The sequence below is a fragment of the Dipteris shenzhenensis genome, chromosome 20 (genome assembly GCF_047967505.1).
Source record: "Dipteris shenzhenensis isolate YYH24624 ecotype China chromosome 20, Dip_SZ_1.0, whole genome shotgun sequence".
Classification (NCBI taxonomy): Eukaryota; Viridiplantae; Streptophyta; class Polypodiopsida; order Gleicheniales; family Dipteridaceae; genus Dipteris; species Dipteris shenzhenensis.
Genome location: NC_141615.1, coordinates 42,553,065 through 42,573,228, shown reverse-complemented (window position 1 = coordinate 42,573,228; position 20,164 = coordinate 42,553,065). Strand labels below are relative to the sequence as shown.

At 44.8% G+C, this 20,164-nt stretch overlaps 1 protein-coding gene across 1 annotated transcript in view; it reads left to right on the top strand.

The window, feature by feature from the left end:
- The window catches only part of LOC147889689 (stretch-activated cation channel MID1-like), a 128,896-nt gene that overhangs the window by 102,796 nt on the left and 5,936 nt on the right, over positions 1-20,164 (top strand). The window contains exon 5 of the mRNA XM_087391291.1: positions 1,375-1,452. Coding sequence (XP_087247417.1) covers positions 1,375-1,452 — 78 coding nt within the window. The remainder of the gene's footprint in view (positions 1-1,374; positions 1,453-20,164) is intronic.

The window sequence follows — 20,164 nt, the reverse complement described above, 5'->3', positions numbered from 1 at the left end:
CCATATTTGGAGTCCGATTGACTAAGTTATGGCCCAAATAAAATTGGCAAGAGGAGCCTCCGAAGAGGCCGCGATATCGCGGCCTTTAGGGAGAATCCTCCTCCCATTATTTTTTTGCCTTGACAATGGAAATTGCACAAGAAAAACACATACTTTGACCCCTTTCTTCCACCCCTCCGTCGTTGACCCTTGAAAAACATTGCCAAACATTTTCAAAAATCGTTGTTTGTCTATAAGACAATTGATTACTTACACAATATCATGGGTAGGACAACAAAAAGTAAGCAATGCATGCTACTTTTTGAACATAAAACATCACACTAGAATGTCAAAATTTATGAAATTCCTCGCTCGAACCGTCGCCTCGCTCGAATTCTGGTAATCCTCCATGGCCAAGAGCAGAGGGTCGGGGTCTAAGTACCACTGCAAGCTCGCTCCATGGTCCACAAAACCAGCAATCCTGAGAGGTTGAAAGGCAACCTCTAGAAGAATATCAACCGTGGATCTAGAGAGTATACTTCCATCCCCAACCTCAAAGACCAAAGCATCTTCCCCAAAACCTTGAAGAGCAATCACTTGTAGAGGAACTGCTGTCCTCGAAAAAGCTCCCATCCAAGTGGTGGAAGTAATAGGCACCTCAACTGTCCATTCCACCAGGATGGCTACATCTAACTGCTGAATCCTGCGTGCTACCCCTCTGAGATGACTCACGGACTGTAGTCTCTAATCCTTAGGTAGCCTGATAAAAGCCTTCCAAGTGCCTACTGTGTAGGCGGGGCCTCTCTCCCATCCAAACCACTGCATATAATGGGAACTGCCCAGAGGTCTGCCATGCTCATCAAGTATACTATCGTTCCAAATGATTGGCTGCCTATCAATCTCTTCAAGGGTAGAGGGCGGAACCCTTCGAAGAGTGTTCCTGAAGCTCCCCCAAGCTTTGAGGATGGCAGTCATGAGAGGAGAGGCAGGAGACGCATGTGTCCATCTTAATTATGACCTCCTTTGCAAACTTCTCAATGTTTGTTTCGTCCTTCTTTATCTTTGCTGTAACAAGGTTTCTTATACCCTAAATAATTTGGGGAGATGATCCTCAACACATTTCTGCAGTACATCTTTAATCAATTGAATGTTGTGTTTGTCTTGCCTTGTTCTTCCATCCAGTGTATGCTGTTCTCCATTTCCATTAGTCTCTTTTTGAGAGAGAGAGAGAGAGAGAGAACACTTGCAATTACAATCTATTTGTTCTGGGTGCTGCTTGATGACTTTTTATGCTTTCTTTCTTCCTTGCTAGAACTTAAATAAGGTAAGGGCAGTGTAACTGTGTTTGATTACAAAGTATGTCATTTTTCAATAAAAAACACACTCCAACTACAGGATTTGATGACCTTCATGGATTGTCGTGATGTACGCATGTGGGCCTGCACAGATTGTTTAGAAGCATACAAGTATTGGGTATGATTCTCTTGCTGTCCTACAATAAAATTTGCAGTCGATGTTTCATCTTTCTCAAAGATATTGATCAAAATGTTTAGTGTACCATGAATTTCATGCATTGATCGTTTTGGCATCCATGTTTGGCATTTTATCAACATCCGCCGTTTCTCATCGATGTTGTTGTGCCCATTGAGGTAAGTCCTTGAACCTTCTCTTATAGTTTTTAGGGTATGACAAGTTTTCTGCTGTAGCATCTCTGGCCTGGGAAATTCCTCAAACTTGAAGGAAGGGAACCTATCGAGAGGACCAGCCACACAGGTTCACTCCCTGTGTTGAGTGATGTAGTAGGTGTATTTTTTGCATAGATCTCTCTTTGAAGAGAGTCAGCAAGCTCACTTCTGGAAGGCGGGCCGTGAGAGGTTGTTACAGACAGAGCAGGTTTCACTGGAAAAGTTCTGCTGCTTGTGTCTCCCTCAAAATCTAGCATTGGAGGATATAGTATTGAGTTGGGCCCATCAGGATCTTTATCATTTCTCAAAATTCCCTCAAATATTGCAATGTTGTCTAGCCACGGCACATGCAGGTCACGCTAGAAGAGTTGTTTTTGGTTCCTCGTGATTGCTGTTTTGATATTCTTGAATAATAAAAACAGGCCAATCAGATCATATATGGCCTGATTAGTTATCAGTGACATGTTATCGAACGTCTGGATTAATTTACCCCCATGCGATTGATGGAGGATTACAAGTTGACTGTTCACCTCTATTATACTGCAAGGTAGCCTGAGAATTGTTGTGACCATGCTGGAAGACACTTTTTTACAGTTAAAAGTAATTTATTTCATTCAAAACAAACTATACAGGAGGTGGGAGAGTGAGAACTCTATCCTTAGCCTCCATAAAATAAACAAAGAGTCATGGGGGTGGTCTATAATGCCATGTAATCCCATATGGAGTAACACAAAAGAATAAAGAAAAGTCCCAAGTCCTCATGAATGCAACCAGTCTGTCACGAGCAACTGCAGATGTCCTAGTGCATCTCTCCCATTGACACAAAATAATAAAGATGATAGCCAGCTGTTGTCCTCCAATGACATGAAGCATCTCAAGCACCATATCCTCTATAAAGTAATACTAGATACCACCCCCCAAGCTGAGACCTCCTATGAAGAAGGCAGTGGCCTTGAGCCAGAATAGGAAGCAAGAATAATCCAAGGCTTACAGTGCAATGATGTGCAGGGCCACGTCTGTGACATTGTACAAAGAAAAACACATGATCTACTACCCCAAAGTACTGTTTTCCAAGTCAGAGTGAAGGACTTAGTGGTGATGTATGAAAATAGTCTGAAGATTTCTGTCCAAACCACTTTGGCAATATGGAAAGTCCATAGACAATGCTTGTTGGATTCCTCTGCATGCTGACACCTCATGCAAAGTTTGCACATTTGCTGAAGCCAAGAGCGAATTGGATGCCTCTATGAATGATGAGACAAACACGTTCTCCAATCTGATTATAGGACCAACACTTCAGCAGTTATCGAGGTGGCATCCAAATCTGGCGTTTCATAGCCACTCTTGGTTTTTGGTGGGTCCATTGAGTGTCGGCCTCAAATTTCTTTTGATAATTTATAGGATATGGCAAGTTTTCTGCTACATAACCTATGGCTTGGCAAATTCTTGTTTTGCAAAAAATAGACTTCCATTAAGTATGAATTGTAGGGATATCTACAATGATATGGTGTTGTAGGCCATAAGTCAACTCTATGGTTGACTAGTACTTGGGTACTAAATATACCAAGTACTTGTATTGTTTCATTTGAACATTTCAGTTGGAGTTCACTTGTGTTCACTTCTGGTTCTCTTGTGTTCACAACTCTTCTCCATTCTTGTTCCTACATGTGGTATCAGAGCTAGTCCTTCTAGCCCTATCACTTCCCCATTCTCCCGCATGCTCCTGTTGCACTTTTGTTGCAGAGAAGAAGTTAGTTCTTGTTGGTCGAATTCTCTTTTGGCTGTCCTGAGCTCCCATGAGCTTTAGTTTTGTTGCGAGATTTTGCACTAGGAAGCACTTCTCAGCTGGGCGACTTCATTTTGCATCGCGCGCGTAACTTTTTCAGGCAATTTCGGATACCAGGAGTTTTGTAGCTGCGTCACGCAGCCTGAAAGAGTTTTGAGCAGTTTTACTAGAGTTTTACCCCCCTTTCGGAGCTGTTCGTGTAGGCCATTCTATGGGCTATCCATAGGTGCCACTTATAGCTTGGTATGTGCCTTGTAGGCCTAGTTATAGTCCGTTAGGACTATTGGTACCGTTAGTACATGTATCACCTAGGTCAGTTAGGATACTTAGTCCAGTTAGGGCAGTTAGCCCTAGGTTTTTGTTATGTTGTCTCTCCCTTGAGACTCTACTCTCAGTTTTGCAGCAATCTATTACAACATCTCGTTTTTCTCCTTCTTGCTTCCATTTTTGAGCTTCCATTGCTTGTCATAACCAACAGTGGTATTAGAGCAGGTCGGGAATCCATTTCCTCAGCCATTGACAGCTTTCCCAAGCTGTTTGGCAGCCTCCTAAGCCCTCATTCCTGCTGGTCTTGCTGGTTTCTACACACCCGAGTGTGTTTGAGGCCTTTCCATTTTGACACGCGAGAAGACCGAACATCCATCACGAAGGGAGCTGTTTTTCGAGGCGTTTTACACCTTCAACGAGCTGTTTTTCCCCTGTACGGACTCACACGTGTGAACGACGACTTCTGTACGGATTTTGTACATCTGTATGGTGCTGTACGGACCTGTATGCCTGCATTTAATGCCAATTGAAGGCTGTACGGACTGTTTTACCTTGCATTTAATGCCATACGGATTCCATACATTGCATTTATGACTTTACAGAACTGTCACAGAACTGTACGGACCTGCTGAATTCACATTTAGGGCTGTACGGTCTACCTCGGGGAGCATTTTGGAGCTCTTTCGTGGTGTGTGGTAGCATTTTGGAGCTGTTCCGTGAAGCGTGCCAGCATTGTGGAGCTGCCTCGAGCTGCGTGCCGGCTATTGAAGCCCTTTGGAGTAGTTTTCTTACTACCTCAAGTTGCGTGCCGGCTGTTGAAGCTTTTTGGAGCTTGTTAAAGTGATCTAGAGTCCACTCTTTGAGTCCATTATTCCTCTTTTGGCATCCGTTTCCCTTGGGCTGCAAGTTCCCCTCCATTGGATCTCTCATCCATTTTCTAAGTGCTCTCCTCCTCGTGGGAGCACTTTCTTTTTCTGTAATTCTCATTTTCAGCCCGCATTTGCTCGCATTCAGAGCCTTATACTGCTGTCCTTTCGGGCTACATCATTGGGTAAGCCGTTGTTATTGGTTCTTTCCAATTTTTGCTTCATTTGCATTTTGGAAAGGCCCCGTGTTGCCTAGAAGGCCTCGTGTTGCCTTTTGGGGATTTTTCTTGCAACAACAGGTACACCTTGGGACATCAGAGTCTTTTGCAGACATAACCTTTGAAGCTTGAGCAGAATTTTGTCACTTGATTTTTGAGAGGGTGCCTTTCTCTCATTTGCTTTGCTAGTTGGTGCATTTGTCTTGAATTTCAGCACAATGAATAGCGGCAAAGATGATTTGTTTGGAATGCTTGGGGATGATGACAAGCTTGATGGCACCAATTATCCGAGATGGAACATGTTTTGGTTGCCAAGAATCTATGGCATATTATTTCAGGTTCTAAGGCCAGGCCTACACATACTGCCGTTGCACCTACTGCCTCTGGTTCTTCTTCAGGTGATGGTTCTAATGCTACTTCCAGAACACCTACACCTCCTGCTATAGGTACTTTGCCTCCTACACAAGAGTAGATTCAGTGGGATAGTCGTGATACCAAAGCACATGCCTTGATTGCACTTTCAGTGAAACAGGTTATTATCCCTCATATCCGATCTTGCAAGACAGCTAAGCAAGCATGGGATCAGCTTGCATCTTTGTATCAGATGCAGAATGATGAGGCGAGGGTTGCCTATCTTCGCAAGCAGTTGAAAGACTTGAAGCTTGAAGAGGGTGGTAACATGGATGCTGTGACGTGAAGTTGGGGGTAATAAACTTCACGCACCTCTTCACTTCCTACTGCTTTCGAACCGAGTGACATAGATATTTATCACTAGAAAAGGGACATTAAAAGAAGCTTTTATGCCAAGAGACCATACCATACTTTCCTCTCTTAGACGGGAATGAAGATGGATAACATCCCAAGTGATGTTGTACTATAGCATAGGGAGAAAAAAGGATCAGCATAGGCCATAATCTCAACAAGTCGGTTTGCGCCAAAGAGAAGGGCGATACGATGTTGAAAGAAGATCTTGCGGCTCAACATGACATGAATTGATATATATCAAGGAGTTTGAAGGGGCTGATTGGGTCAGATGGGTAGGTTCCGGGGAAACATTACACCTCCTTCATAGAAACCTCTACAAGTAGCTCAAAACACTCTACAAACTGTCATCAACACAGAGGACAATAACTTCTAGCAGAAACATGATATCAAAAATTCACACACATGTAGTAATGTTCCTTGAAATGGGCATCGCTCTGATAGAAGTTTCGTAAGAAAGAGAGAAGCAGTTGAAAAGTTATGGGCATTTTACTGGAAGGGAGTAAAAACTGTCTGAAAAAGAAACAGTCACACGCAGAGAGCTATAGATTTTCATTCTGACATCTGATACAATAACTGAAGACATAGGATGATGATCCTTGAAGAGAGCTTCATGCTGATAGAAGTTTCGTCCAAATCGGACCACTGAGTAAAAAGTTATGAGCAAAATACTAACAGTGGGTCAAACTGTCATGAAAAACACCTACTCCTCCTACTGATGTTGACTTGGGAGAATACTCCCTCCATGCTCAGACTTCATCACCGTCCAAGTCCCATAGAGGTCGCCTAGGAGGGAAGGAAGAGCTCCCTCAATGGCTTGAGAAATAGATAAACCATGTATGCGCAATGAGTCGTCGAATAGACAATACTTTTGAGCACTTTTTTTTTTCCCCAAAAAAGAGACTTCTATTAAGTAAGAAAGAAACTCGCTAGATCAAGCTCTATGTGGAAATACAACATGCTAAGCATGTAATATTGTCTAGAGGTCTTTATAAACTTGATGCTTATGACAGATGTTTGGATGATGATGCTGCACTTGCCGATGCACATGCCTTTGCTCTTGATTCTACAATGGGAGATACTCGTTTGTGGCATGAGAGGTTTGGACACCTCAATTTTGGAGCCCTGGTGAAGTTATATAAGGAAGATATGGTTGTGGATCTTTCCAAAATGCATATGCATGGGCAAGTGTTTTGTCAGTCGGGGTGTTGTGTTTGATGAATCTACCACTATGCCTTGGCTGGACTGTCAAAAACAGCCAGTTGTTGATACCCCAGACATCTTTGATAGCTTGATGCCTTTGTTTCCATCCGATGATCGGGATGATGTTCCATCTGAGGTTGTACCTCCTCCATCTATTGGTCATTTGCAACCACATGTGCAGCCAGAAATTCAGCTTGTTATGCCTCTCATTGATCAGGATCATTTACATAGGGATCTTGACCAGGAAGAAAGAGCTGAGCCCAAAAAGGTACCCCGTTGGCTCCTTGACACATTAAAAGACAGCAAACAAGACACTCCTCTACCAACCCGTACTAGAGCAGCTATCTGGAGAGAGCATGCTAGTTTTGTTGCTTATGCTTTGGTTGCTACAACATGCAATGAAGAGCCATTATGTCATCAAGATGTCTTTCAGAATGATTGTTGGATGAAGGCCATGCAAGCTGAATTGGATTCTATCCATCAGAATGACACTCGGGAGTTGTGTGATTTGCCTCTTGGCAAGAATGCCATTGGAACTAAGTGGGTTTACAAAATTAAATGGAAAGCTGATGGTTCAATGGACCGTTACAAAGCCCTTCTTGTTGCAAAGGGCTATGCTGAGCAGCATGGCATTGACTTTAAGGAGACTTTTTTTTTTTTTTTTCCATGAAAAAGACTTCTATTAAGTAAGAACAAAAACCCGCGAGAGCAAGCTCAAAGCGGAATACATCATGAAATCATGAGGATAATAAAAAACCCCCTCAGAGTGAGGTGGAAAGAAACCAAGGCTGAGGCTGAAAGTGCCATCTCAACCCTGTAGTAGATTCAGAGAAGAAAGGAGAATCCTTCCATTCCCTGAAGAAAGAAGCCCTCCTAGCTGAGGCTGCACGGGAGTCCCCCTGCATACCCGTCCATACGGCCATCAGAGTGTGTACGATGTCTGTCCAGATATACTAGCCAATGTGTGCGAGGGATGAACCTGAGTACCCTCCATAGCCTCTGTGCATCTGGATCTCCAGATATGCCAGGCTGCTATGCTCGCTATAATCTCCCAACAAGTATCCACAGAGGCATGTACAACTGTAAAAGGACGGTGTGGAACCACATCCAACGAGCAGAGCTCAACCCGATGATGTCGAACCGAAATGGCCCGGGAGGAGTCAAGTCCCTCAAAGAAAACCTGAGGTCCTGTAAGAGAAAGCCAAGCCACCGAGCCCCACTTTAAGGAGACTTTTGCTCCCACACTTCCAGGATTACTACTATTTGCATTGTTATTGCCTTTGCTGCCCACTTTCATTAGGAGATACATCAGCTTTCCTTCATGGTGCAGGAAGAGGTCTATGTTTCCCAACTTTCCTTCATGGGCATTTGCAGGAAGAGGTCTATGTTTCCCAACCTCCTAGCTTTGAGGTTGAACGTTTCAAAAGCAAGGTATGCCTCTTGAAAAAAGCACTCTATGGATTGAAGCAGGCACCTCGGGCTTGGTATTCCAGGATTCATACTCATTTGCTCACACTTGGCTTTCAGAACAGCCCTACCTCACCCTCCCTCCCTCCCTCGCCCTCAGCCCCTCCCCCTCCCCCTCCCCCTCCATCAGCCCCTCCCTCCCTCCTCCTCCTCTCCCTCTCAGCCCGCCCCCTCCCCTCTCAGCCCGCTCCCTCTCCTCTCCCTCTCAGCCCGCCCCCTCCCTGCCTGTCTTTCCGCTCCCTCTCCTCTCCCTCTCAGCCCGCCCCCTCCCTGCCTCTCAGCCCGCCCCCTCCCCTCTCATTCCGCTCCCTCTCCTCTCCCTCTCAACCCGTCCCCTCCCTGCCTCTCAGTCCGCCCCTTCCCCTCTCAACCCGCTCCCTTCTACCCCCTCTTAGCTTGCCCCCTCCCCTCTCAGCCGCTCCCTTCTACACCCTCCCTACCTCGCCTTCTACCCCCGCTCCCTACCTCGCCTCCTACCCCCACTTCCTACCTTGCCTTCTACCCCGCCCTCTTCACCGCTTCCTACCCTCGCCTTCTACCCCGTTCCCTCCCTACGCCTCAGCCCCCCCCCTCTTCCCCGCTCCCTACCCCCCCCGCCTCTTCCTCCCTATCCTACCATGCTCTCCTCTGCCCCCTTCTCTTCTACCCCGCTCCCTACCCCCCGCCTTAGCCCTCTCCTCTCCAAAGCTCCCTACCTTCCTTCTTATCTCACCCCTTTTTCCTTCTCTTGCAGCATTTTCTGGAGCAGACAGAGCGTCAAAAGTGTTCGAATCGGACTCCTCACCTCTATAGGCGATGGATATTCCGTCAGCCAATCCGATTCCACCTCCACTGGCTGCGAAAACCATTACATTTTCTGAAGATGAGTTGCAGCAACTCAAGAAGGATGTAGAGATTGAATGCTCTACCACGTTGATCGCACACATCTTCGGGTCTCACCCTTCCAGATTCCAAGCTAGAGACTGCTTGCGGCTCCTCCCCCAGACCTCACTCCACAACCTTTAGATGTTCGTCTTCTGGGATGAGGTTTTTTCCATGTTGTTTTTGACACTCTAGAGGCTGTGAGCACCGTGCTCAAAGCTGAGTTTTTTTTTTTTCCCAAAAAAGAGACTTCTATTAAGTAAGAAAGAAACCCGCTAGCGCAAGCTCTGTGCGGAAATACACCATGCTAAGCATGTAATAAAAAACACCTCAGAGGAATGAGGTAGAAAGAAACCAAGGCTGAAGCTGAAAATGCCATCTCAACCGTGTAGAAGTCTCATCAAAGAAGGGAGAGTCTCTCCAATCTCTGAGAAAAGTAACTCTCTTGGAGGAGGCTGCTCGAGATGATCCCTGCATGGTCGCCCAAATGGCCATCAGAGTGTGTATTAGTATCTGTCCAAGTATCTGTCCAAGTACTGGCCAAGATGTTAGAAGGGTGAACCTGAGAACCCTTCAAAGCCTCAGTGCATCTGGCTCTCCAAATGTGCCATGTTGCAATGCTAGCTAGGATCTCCCATGAAGAGTCGACCAAGGAGTGAGCAGCCCTGAAAAGAGTGGTAGGAACATCCTCTAGAGAGCACGACTCCACAAGGTGTCATTGGATGTGAAGAGCCCAAGAGGAATCAAGTCTCTCAAAAAATACCTGGGGCCTTGAAAGAGTAAGCCAAGCCACTTATCCCCAGGTCATATAGAAAGGTAGGTGAACAAAAGTGCTAAAAAATCTTGCAATCCCCTTCCATATGATTCTCGCATGTCTGCAATCCCAAAGGCAGTGCTGTATTGTCTCCAAAGCAGAAAGGCAACGAGGGCAAGAAGGGTCAGCTCCGCCGAACCTGGACCTCCAATGGTTTACTGCTATCCCACCATGAATAGAAAGCCAAAAGAAGAGAGTGATTTTTCTATTCCGGTGGGATTTCTAGAGTCTTTGCCAAAAAAATTTCTGCAAGTCAGTAGGGATCTGAAAGTTCTCCCAATAATGAGCTCTGGTGGGCCTCCAACCCCTACAGCTGAGCTGCAATTTCCTAGCATTACTAACCGTGTAGCGATAGAAGGGGATGCCCTTCTCTCGGTGCCCTTCATCTATCCATTCCCATTCCCCAGGGTCCCACTTGAAAAACTTAATTGGGACAACTCCATAGAGCCACAGCCTCCATGAGCCAAGGGTGAGGAGAAGCGGTCAGGATCCAAGTACCACTGTGAAAGAGAGCCATGCTCCATGAAGCCCACTATCCTGACTGGCTGAAACGGTACCTCCAACAAGATATCGTCAGTGGATTTGGACAGCCTGCCCCCCGAAGAAACATCAAATACAGAAAAGCAATCACCTGTAAAGGAACTCCCAATCTGGAAAATGCCCCCATCCAGGTGGAGCAAGTAATAGGCATATCATCTGTGTCCACCCAATCCAAGGGCAAGGCTGCATCAATTTGTTGGAATCTCCCTTCACTTCCTCTGAGATTAAGAATCATCTGGGCCTGTTGGTCTACAGGAAGCTTCCTGAAGGCTTTCCATGCTCCCACTGTAGATGCAGGGCCCCTCTCCCATCTTGGCCACTGCATGTAAGGAGAAGCTCCAAGTGGTCTGCCAAGCTCATCCAAAATCCTATCATTCCACATGATAGGCTGCCTTTCAATCTCTTCATGGGTGGATGGGGGAATCCTGCGAAGAGTACTCCTGAAGCTGGCCCATGCTTTCAGGATAGCAACCATAAGAGGGGAAGAGGGAGACCTGAGGTGGGCTGTGGTGAAAACCCATCTAGTACTGTGTGTCCAATCCTCTCCTGAAGTGGGCGTGCGAGACTGTATGCATCTGATAAAAAAATCCTTACAGCAGCCCGCTCAAGAGGTATGTGAAGCTTATGCTCTTGGAAGTTACATCACCTACCGTCTAGGTTCAGTAAGAGCACAAAGGGTCTTGCAGATTGTGCATAGTGGTGTTTGTGGACCAATGAATGTTACAACCCATAGAGGGTATCGGTATTTTGTTACATATATTGATGATTATTCTAGGTTCACTTGGCTCTTTCTCATGAAAAGCAAATCTGAAGTGCTCAATTGGTTTAAGGAGTTCAAACCATAGAGGGTATCGGTATTCTGAATTGGAACACTTTTTTTTTTTTTTTTTTGCAAAAAAGGAACACTTAATTTTGACAATGGTGGAGAGTATACTTCACATGCTTTTGAGGGATATCTAAAATAGCATGAGAGAAGGCATCACAAAACAGTGCCATACACACCTCAGCATAATCCAATTGCAGAGAGGAAGAATAGGACTCTCATGGAGATGACACGGTGTATGCTGAAATTTAAGAGAATGTCAAAAGCATTTTGGGGTGAAGCAATTGTTACAGCCACATATATTCAGAATCGCTTCCTTACACAAGCATTGGTTGGTAGGACCCCTATTGAGGCATTTTATGTGTACAAGCCCAAGGCGAATCACTTCAGAGTGTTTGGGTCTGTTGTATATGCTTTGGTACCGGCTGAAAATCGATCTAAGCTTGATTATAAAAGTATTAAATGCATCTTTGTGGGGTATAGCTCTAAAAGACGAGGCTTTAGGCTTTATGATCCAGCCACAAGGAAAGTAATCATAAGTAGGGATGTTTTGTTTGTAGGGCATGATAGCATGCAGCCCATGAGTAAGGAGTTGCCTCCATATGATGATACACCTCTAGACATCATTCAGTTTGAGGATGGATGATGCTGATTTGGGTTCTTCAGTTGATGTTCCCTCTACCTCTCAGACTCTAGTAGGGTTGCCACATGTTGAGGGTTCTTTTCCCATGAATGTTTCAGATTTGCAACCGCCTCATGGGGAGGGACAGTTCAATATTTGGAAGCATTATCAGCGTCGTGCAAAGGATGTTACTCCAGATACAATTTCCAACAGAACAACTGAGAATTCAATTCTTAGATGGGCTAGGTTAACACTTGCAGATGCTAAAGATCAGCCTATATCGGGGAGAACCAGGGCCGGCACTCAGAATGATAAGAAGCAGGTGAATTTTGCTCTCATGACCCAAGTGATCGAAGCTGAAACTGAGACTCAATGCTTTGAGGATGCTCAGGGCAATCCGGCATGGCAGAAAGCCATGGAAGCTGAGATTGGATCCATTCAAAAGAATGCTACATGGGACTTGGTTGATGCGTCCATTGGCAAGAATGTGGTTGGCACCAAATGGATCTACAAATTAAAGTATCATGCAGATGGTACGGTTGAGAAGTACAAAGCCCGTTTAGTTGCCAAGGGGTATGCACAAGAAGACGGGATAGATTATGAGGAGACTTTTGCTCTGGTGGCCAAGACGACTACCATTCCCTCTGTCATCTCTCTTGCTGCGTTTTATGGTCGGTCTGTGTACCAAATGGATGTTAAGACCGCCTTCCTCAATGGAGATCTCAAGGTGGAGGTCTATGTGCATCAGCCCCAAGGGTTTGCTGTTTAGGGACAAGAGCACAAGGTATGCAAGCTCAGGACAGCCTTGTATGGGCTTAAGCAAGTGCCTCGTGCATGGTATCATAAGATACATCAGTTCTTGCTGTCCCATATCTTTGTCAACACTCATACAGAGCCAAATTTATATGTTTTGCAACAAAAATGTCGAAGACATCATACTCACTAGCAATAATTTGCAGCAAATTGCAGCAATATAGTCCGTCTTGTGTCAGACTTTTGATATGACAATTTTGGGCCTTTTACACTATTGTCTTGGCATGAAATTTTGGCAAACCCAAGAGGGGATTTCTATGTCACAGACAAAATATTCGAAGGGGTTGTTGCAGAAATTTAAGATGGAGAACTGTAAGCCTATGGCCACTCCATTGGAAAAGGGAATCAAGCTGAGTAAGTGTGATACAACTGAAAAGTTTGACGGCACATTGTATAGGCAGTTGGTGGGCAGTTTGATCTACTTATGCTCTACGCATATGGTTGACCAGTACTTGGGTACTATATATACCAAGTACTTGTATTGTTTCATTTGAACATTTCAGTTGGAGTTCACTTGTGGTCACTTCTTGTTCTCTTGTGTTCACAACTCTTCTCCATTCTTGTTCCTACATGAGTAAAACCCGCAAGAGCAAGCTTCTAGCGGAAATACATCATGCGATGCATGAGAAAAAATTCCTCTATAATGCAGATCGGAGGTAGAGTCAACAAGCAGTTCTTCTCTACTCTCAACCCTAGACATAGTAGAGAGAGTGTTTTGCAACTTGTTGACTCAGAGGGATACTTCAGACACATCCAGATGCCATCATGCAGATTGCTTCGGATTACTATGCCTCCCTTCTGACTGCAGATCCTGATTCACAGGCCAGAGATGATGCTAGACTTCAATCTGGTGGAGTTACCTTCAAACAAAAAAAGGGAGGTGAGAAGATGGCATTCATTCATTAGAGAGAGCAGCTTGGGATGCCTCTCTCTTCCGGTATAGTGGCAGAGTTGCTTGGATAGATGGTGCCTTTCATAGTTGCCAAATTCACTCCTATTCTCTTGGTCAAACAAGAGGTTATAGATGCCCATCCATGCATGAATAGAAAGATTTTATGTTGATGATTGGGAACTAGACAGAGGCGGTTTAGTATGCACTGCACCAAGGGTTACTACGTCAAATTATTTTCCTGTGGTTATTGGTGATTTCTAAGTCTCACTTGAGACACCGCTCTGCTAGTATCAGGATTCTAGATGCATTGGAGGCAGAGGAGGGCCTCACAAAGGATGTGTTACAGATTTGGGTGTCTCATTTACAGGGTGGAGTGGGATCTCCTTCACTTGTGGCAGCAGCCTCTCTAATATTAGTGACTTTATCATACTATCGCTAGAACTAGAAGAGCTGAGATTCTCATATGGGAGATTGGCCTTAGATAGTAGTTAGCAGCTCTGCAAAGGGAAGGGCAAAAAATGCCTGCGGTGGCAGATGATTGGATTCAGAAGTGCCTTGTTGCACCAACAAGGGCTCATCAGCAAGTATTGCTAGAGATCAAAGACCATAGTATGCATTTCATGGTAGAGGAGAGTCATTGTGAATACAGATGTGGTAAAGAGTCAATATATGCATTTTTTCTCTATGCATGAATCAAGGCATGGTAGAGAAAGTGTTTCTTAGCTTATTAACTCAGTTGGGGCTCTTTAATCAAATCCTGATCCCGTCTTACGCATAGCTATAGACTTTTATGCATCCCTCCTTTTAGCAAATCTTGACACACTTGCTAGAGATGATCCGGATGCAGAGTATGGCAAGATATTCTAGCTTTGGTAAAACCAGATATAAGAGCTTCGCTTGATGCACCTTTCACCAATTTGGAATTGGGATTGTACTTCTTGCCATTCCCAAGGGCAAGTCACCGGGCTTTGATTGGTTGATACCCACATTTTTTATTACTTTTTGGAATCTGATTGGGGACCACTTTACCTCATCCCCATGGGAAATTTGGGACTCTAGTATTATGCCTGATTCATTTACAAGGGTTCTCTTTCATCTTGTCCCAAAAGGGGTTGCAAAATTTCTCAAAGGAGGCCAAGTAGTCTCTTGGGAACCTTTTATAGATTTTGGCCAAAGCCATTAGTTTGCACTTGTAGCCCATCCTTCCAGACCTCAACCATGATACACAGATGAGCATTGTTTATCGCCAAATCATCTTTGATGATATATTTTCATTTTGGGAGGCTTTACATTGGGCTATGCAAATTGGCCAACGGCCTACCATTCTACTCTTGGATTTTGAGAAAGCTAATGACAAAATAGATTGGGGTTTTTTGGAGGGTACTCTTCACCGATTTGGATTCTATGATGCTTGGATTAGAGGGGTTTTCTCCTTGTATAGATCAGCCTATGGCCAGGTGCTATTGGAGGAGGAAGGGAAGAGAGATTTCACATATTCTATATCAGTTCGCTAGTGATGCCCTCCTATACTTATTTGGGGATGAAGCAATAAGCATATTGATGTTATTGCATTGAGACTTCCCTTGAGATAGGATGAGAAGCTCTTTGATAGTGAGTTGGCTGATGATACTATTGTTTTTTTGGACACAACTCCACAGAACCTCACTTCTTTCACGGAAGCCTTGGATCTTATTTTGTTGGCAGCAGCAGGTGCACATATAATTGGCTGAAATCCAATGGCTTTTGGATTAATGACCAAGACACTCTAGGTTGGGGGGCTGATTTTGGTTTTACTGGATTCAAAGGGGTGTTTTTGTCAAATTTTTGGGTTGCCAGGTCGATATGGACATCTCTCCTTCGAAGCAATTCCCCCCAGTTTTGGAGACTATTAGGAGGAAACTCCTTTTTTCGATAGTAGCCAACCTTGGCCTAGCTTCCAGGGTGGTGGTGGTCAACCAAGTACTGCTATATGTGGCATGGCTTGTTTTCTCTTATTGGTGTTATTCTAGAGGCTACATACTCAGCTCAAAAGACCGATAAGGAATTTTCTTTGGAGTAGTGTAGATGGTTCAGCAACACCAGAGCCAGGGTTGCTTGGGAGACTCTGATCATACCCACTTGGGAAGGAGGTCGCAATATAATGGATCCAAACTTGCAGAGTAGAGATTTACTATACAAGATTGTGGTCACAAGACTCTTGGCAAGACGGGAACCTTGGAAGGATTTCTTCATTAGATGCATATGGTCTTGCTCTCCCTCCAGACGTACCTCAGCCCATCTCAGGGCTCCTTCCTCCCCTATTTGGTTGCTGTCCTAAAAGCTTGGGCCAGCTTCAGGAGTACACTTCAGAGAGTTCCCCCTTCTTCTCAGGAAGAGATAGATAGGTAGCCTATCATGTGGGAGAGAGGTCCTGATTCCTATGTGAGTTCTTAAAAGGTCTTCAAAATCCTTCTAGATGATTGCAGATCCCAGTTAGTAAGTCACCTTAGAGGGAGTGCACGGATAATCCAGTGAATCGATGCAGCCATACCTTTAGGTTGGTTTCTTCAGAGTGATAGGTTCATTCTCGGGATATTTGGCTAGGAGCCTTACGAGATTAGGGATCCCTTTCTTTGGAGAGGGCAGCCTTGGATCCCTTTCTCTTTCAGTACAGTGACAGGGACACTTGGTTGGACAATGCCTTTCATGTTATGCCACAGCCACTCTTGTACTCTTAGTCGAATAGGAGAATACACATGCCCATCCATGCACGTATTGACAGATTTTATGTAGACGATTGGGCACTTGACAGAGGAGGATCTGTATGCATTTCTACTGGGGTTTCCACCTCAGATCATTTTCCAGTGGTGTTGTAGATTCTTGAGCCTCATCGGAGAGGACGCTCTGCCAGTGTCAGGATTCCGGATGCTTTTTATGCAGAGGAGAGCCTCACGGAGGATATTTTATAGATTTGGGTTTCTCACATACAAGGTGGAGCTGTCCGCCCATCTCAGGTAGCTGCAGCCTTATCCGGAATTAGTGACTATTATCATACTATTAGTGACTATTAGTTACATCAGCCCTATAGGGTGTGTGGGACTCTGGTGAGATGCCGGACTCACTTACAGATGGTCTCATTCATCTCATCCCAAAGGGGGGTAATAGGAATCTTGTGTCTCAATGGAGACCCATCACTCTATTGGGCACCTTTTACAAGATTCTGGTGAAAACCATCAGTCTGCGGCTACAGTTCTGCGGCTACAGGTTTTTCTTCCAGATTTGATTCATGACACGCAGACAGGGTTTGTGCATGGCAGAAGTATTTTTGATAATATTTTCTCATTTTGGGAGGCCTCAGAATGGGCCATGCAGAGCCGCCAGAGATTGGCCATTCTACTCTTGGACTTTGAGAAAGCTTACGACAGAGTAGACTAGAATTTTTTAGAGGGTACTCTATCTCGCTTTGGTTTTTCAAATGCATGGATTAGAGGAGTATCCTCTCTTTATAGATCAGCCCATAGCTAGGTGTTCATTGGGGGGGTAAGAGGGGACAGGTTTCAGATTTCCAAATCAGTCCGCAAAAAACACAGCTTCTGCCTCACAAGGGCAAAAAAACACAGCTTCTGCCTCACAAGGGCAAATCTGCAAAACTGACGAAAGTGGTATTTGACCACACAGTCATTTCCTAGGGACGATTTTGCATGAACAGGCAATAAGGACGATTCTGTAACTCCCAATATCTCTGCGCACAGGCATACAATGCAATTTATGCGACAACTTTTCACCGACCTGCAGAGCAGTGGTCGCACAGCAAAAACAGGGCCTTTTTCTCAGTGCTTGCGGAGAAATTCCATCTCCAAAATGGGCCCCGAAATAGCCTCGAATCAGAAAAATAAAGTCACCGAGGGTTGCGCCTGTTCCCGCAGCATATACTGCCCTCTCGCCACACTGCGAAGGGCGTCTCAATCTGAGACAATGCACTCTTGCACTTTCCGGCTGTGCTACCTGCTGAGATTTGCTCCCAAACTCGAAAAAGGAAAGCAACACTGGTCCTCTTACCAGGACACCGCGAACTTGGTTTGCTTTCTTGAGCTCCTTACCACGAACCAGGCTTTGATACCATGTGAAGATAGTGGGAGAGAAGGAAGGAGTCTCACTTGGAGCTTTCTCACATACACAATGGGGGAATACACATAAAGGTGGAGGCTGAAAACAGTTTTCCTCTTCTTAGTTGTGAAAGCCAAAAGAACTCTAGTACAAAGAAATAGAAGAACCCTATATGTGGGTTCAAAACAAACTCAGTTAACTAAGGTGGCATACTAACTGAGCCACGAACTAGAGTACATAAGGATAGCTGTCATCCAGCTATTATTCATGGGCGGTGTACCAACCGCATCTGCAGCTAACAAGTCGGTGACATAAATGCACAACGGTCACCCTGGCATATCACGAGTGGAGCTCGATATCTCAACAGGCCTTGCCAAGCAGGTGGACGAGGTGCCCTTCTTTTTCTACACCACACGGATTGGCATGAGGCTCCAGATGGATTTTTCAACGTGGATTCCTTCAAGGGAGAGGCATTAGGTGGCCTAGAGAGTGCGCCGAGATGCCCATTCTAGGTTTTGGAAACGGTTATGGTCCAGTTTGTGACTAAGGAAGATATCCTACTTCTTCTGGCTGGTCGCCCACCACGGAGGCTTGCCCATCGGCCCGTGGTTGGAGTAGATGTGGGTGGAGGGGCAGTGCCACTATTGCTCTGCTGGTTTTCTCGAGACAATCCCATAATGCCTTTGGAGTTGTCGTAGTGCAGTGAGGATTTGGATGGGAGCCCTTGGGATTATGACGCGTATGCATAGGGACTACACTTGATAGATGGTGGCCTGGTTGACTGAGGGAGGACACGTGTTCCAGATTGATGAGATCTCCCCAGCTTACCGGATACAGGGTCAGAGCATTCAAAGGATAGAGCTCCATGAGGCGGTCCCTCCTGATAGCCTGGCTCCTTCTCCTCCGGAGCACAGCATATGGGAGGTAGTAGCCAGTATCACTGCGTGGAACATTTGGGTTGCTCGTTGCAGTCTGGTGATGGGTGAGCATCCGCCGGTTCCACCCTCGGCTACCTTGGTCACCATGTAGGAGGATATCATCTACACCCTCCTCTGCTCCACCTGGAAGCGTGGGACCCCAGGCTCTAGGGCGACTATCGCCAGGCGTGCTCGATTCTACAAGGCTTGGCCTACAGGAGTTTTCTACATTTTCACTCTGCGAGGGATTCACTGGTTGTATAGTCCCCCCACCTGGCTGTTAGAACCAATACCAGAGATCCCCTAGGCAGTGAGCTGGGTTTCTCTGGAGCAGGCTGGTTTTTCTTTTAGCCTTTTCCTGATTTTTTCCATACTTAGCACCTTCGGGGCTGCTGTCTTGTATGAAGTCTTTCAAGCTTTAATAGAAGGTTCCTTTCTTTGAAAAAATAATGCTAGGAGATTCCAACTCAGCCTTAAAGCCCACCAGAGCTTCTCATTTGGAGAATTTTCAGATTTTTGTTGATTTGCACAAAACTTTTTGGAAGAGAATTTAAAAATCCCTCCGGACTAGAAAATTCACTCTTTTCTTTTGACGTCCTAGCACATGTGAAAACAAATATTGGGGGCTAAAGGATTTCACCATTAGTCTCAGTGCATGGGAGGTTTGTATCATCCTTATCTAGGGAATTGCTATAAGGAGGAAAATGTAAAGAAAAGAGACATTCCATCAAATGAGATTGTCTGCTTGTATTATTAAAGAGTTTTCTTTCTTTGAGAGATTACTTACAATATGAGTGGTCTAGAGTAAGTAAGCATGTTTGAGATCTTCCATATACATCATACAAAAACAAGGATTGGTGAAGGATTTCTCATTGAACGGAAAATTTAGAGGATGCTTATCTACAAACATTGCTACAAGGAAGAAAATATACACAGAAGTGACGTTCCACCACATGGGATTGTGTGCTTGTACTATAAGTGCCAAAAACCAGTTGATTTCTTTGAGAAATTCACTTATAGGGTTAGTGGTGGGAACAATTGAGCACAATTGAGCCCTCCACTCTGGTAGCTCATTGTATGCACTTGGATTCTTGTAGAGCCATTTTGTCTCATCTTCAATTTGCAATGTCTTGTCATACTCTTTGTCTAAACAATTGTAATGCTTTCTCATGAAGCCTTACAAACCAACCCACACCCACCCTTTCATAGCATCCTTCTACTCATGTACATTACTTGGTTTGATGTATATAAGGACATCAAGCATTATACTCATGATCAAGTCAATATGTCATGATTGCAGCTTGTGCAAGTATCATATTTGTTCTCATACTACATATGGATCAAAGGTAAACTGTTGAACTATATGGCTTGCACAATAAGCATAGTACCTATTGTACATGTCAAATGGTCCCAATGAATAAATATAGCCTATGCCAATAATGTTTTTGAACCAAAATTGTTGTCTAATTCATGAATCTTCATATTCTCATACATGTATAGAGTATTATGAATGCAAACAGTAACATCTAGTCCTGTGCTTGATATTGTGAAGATAGTGGGAGA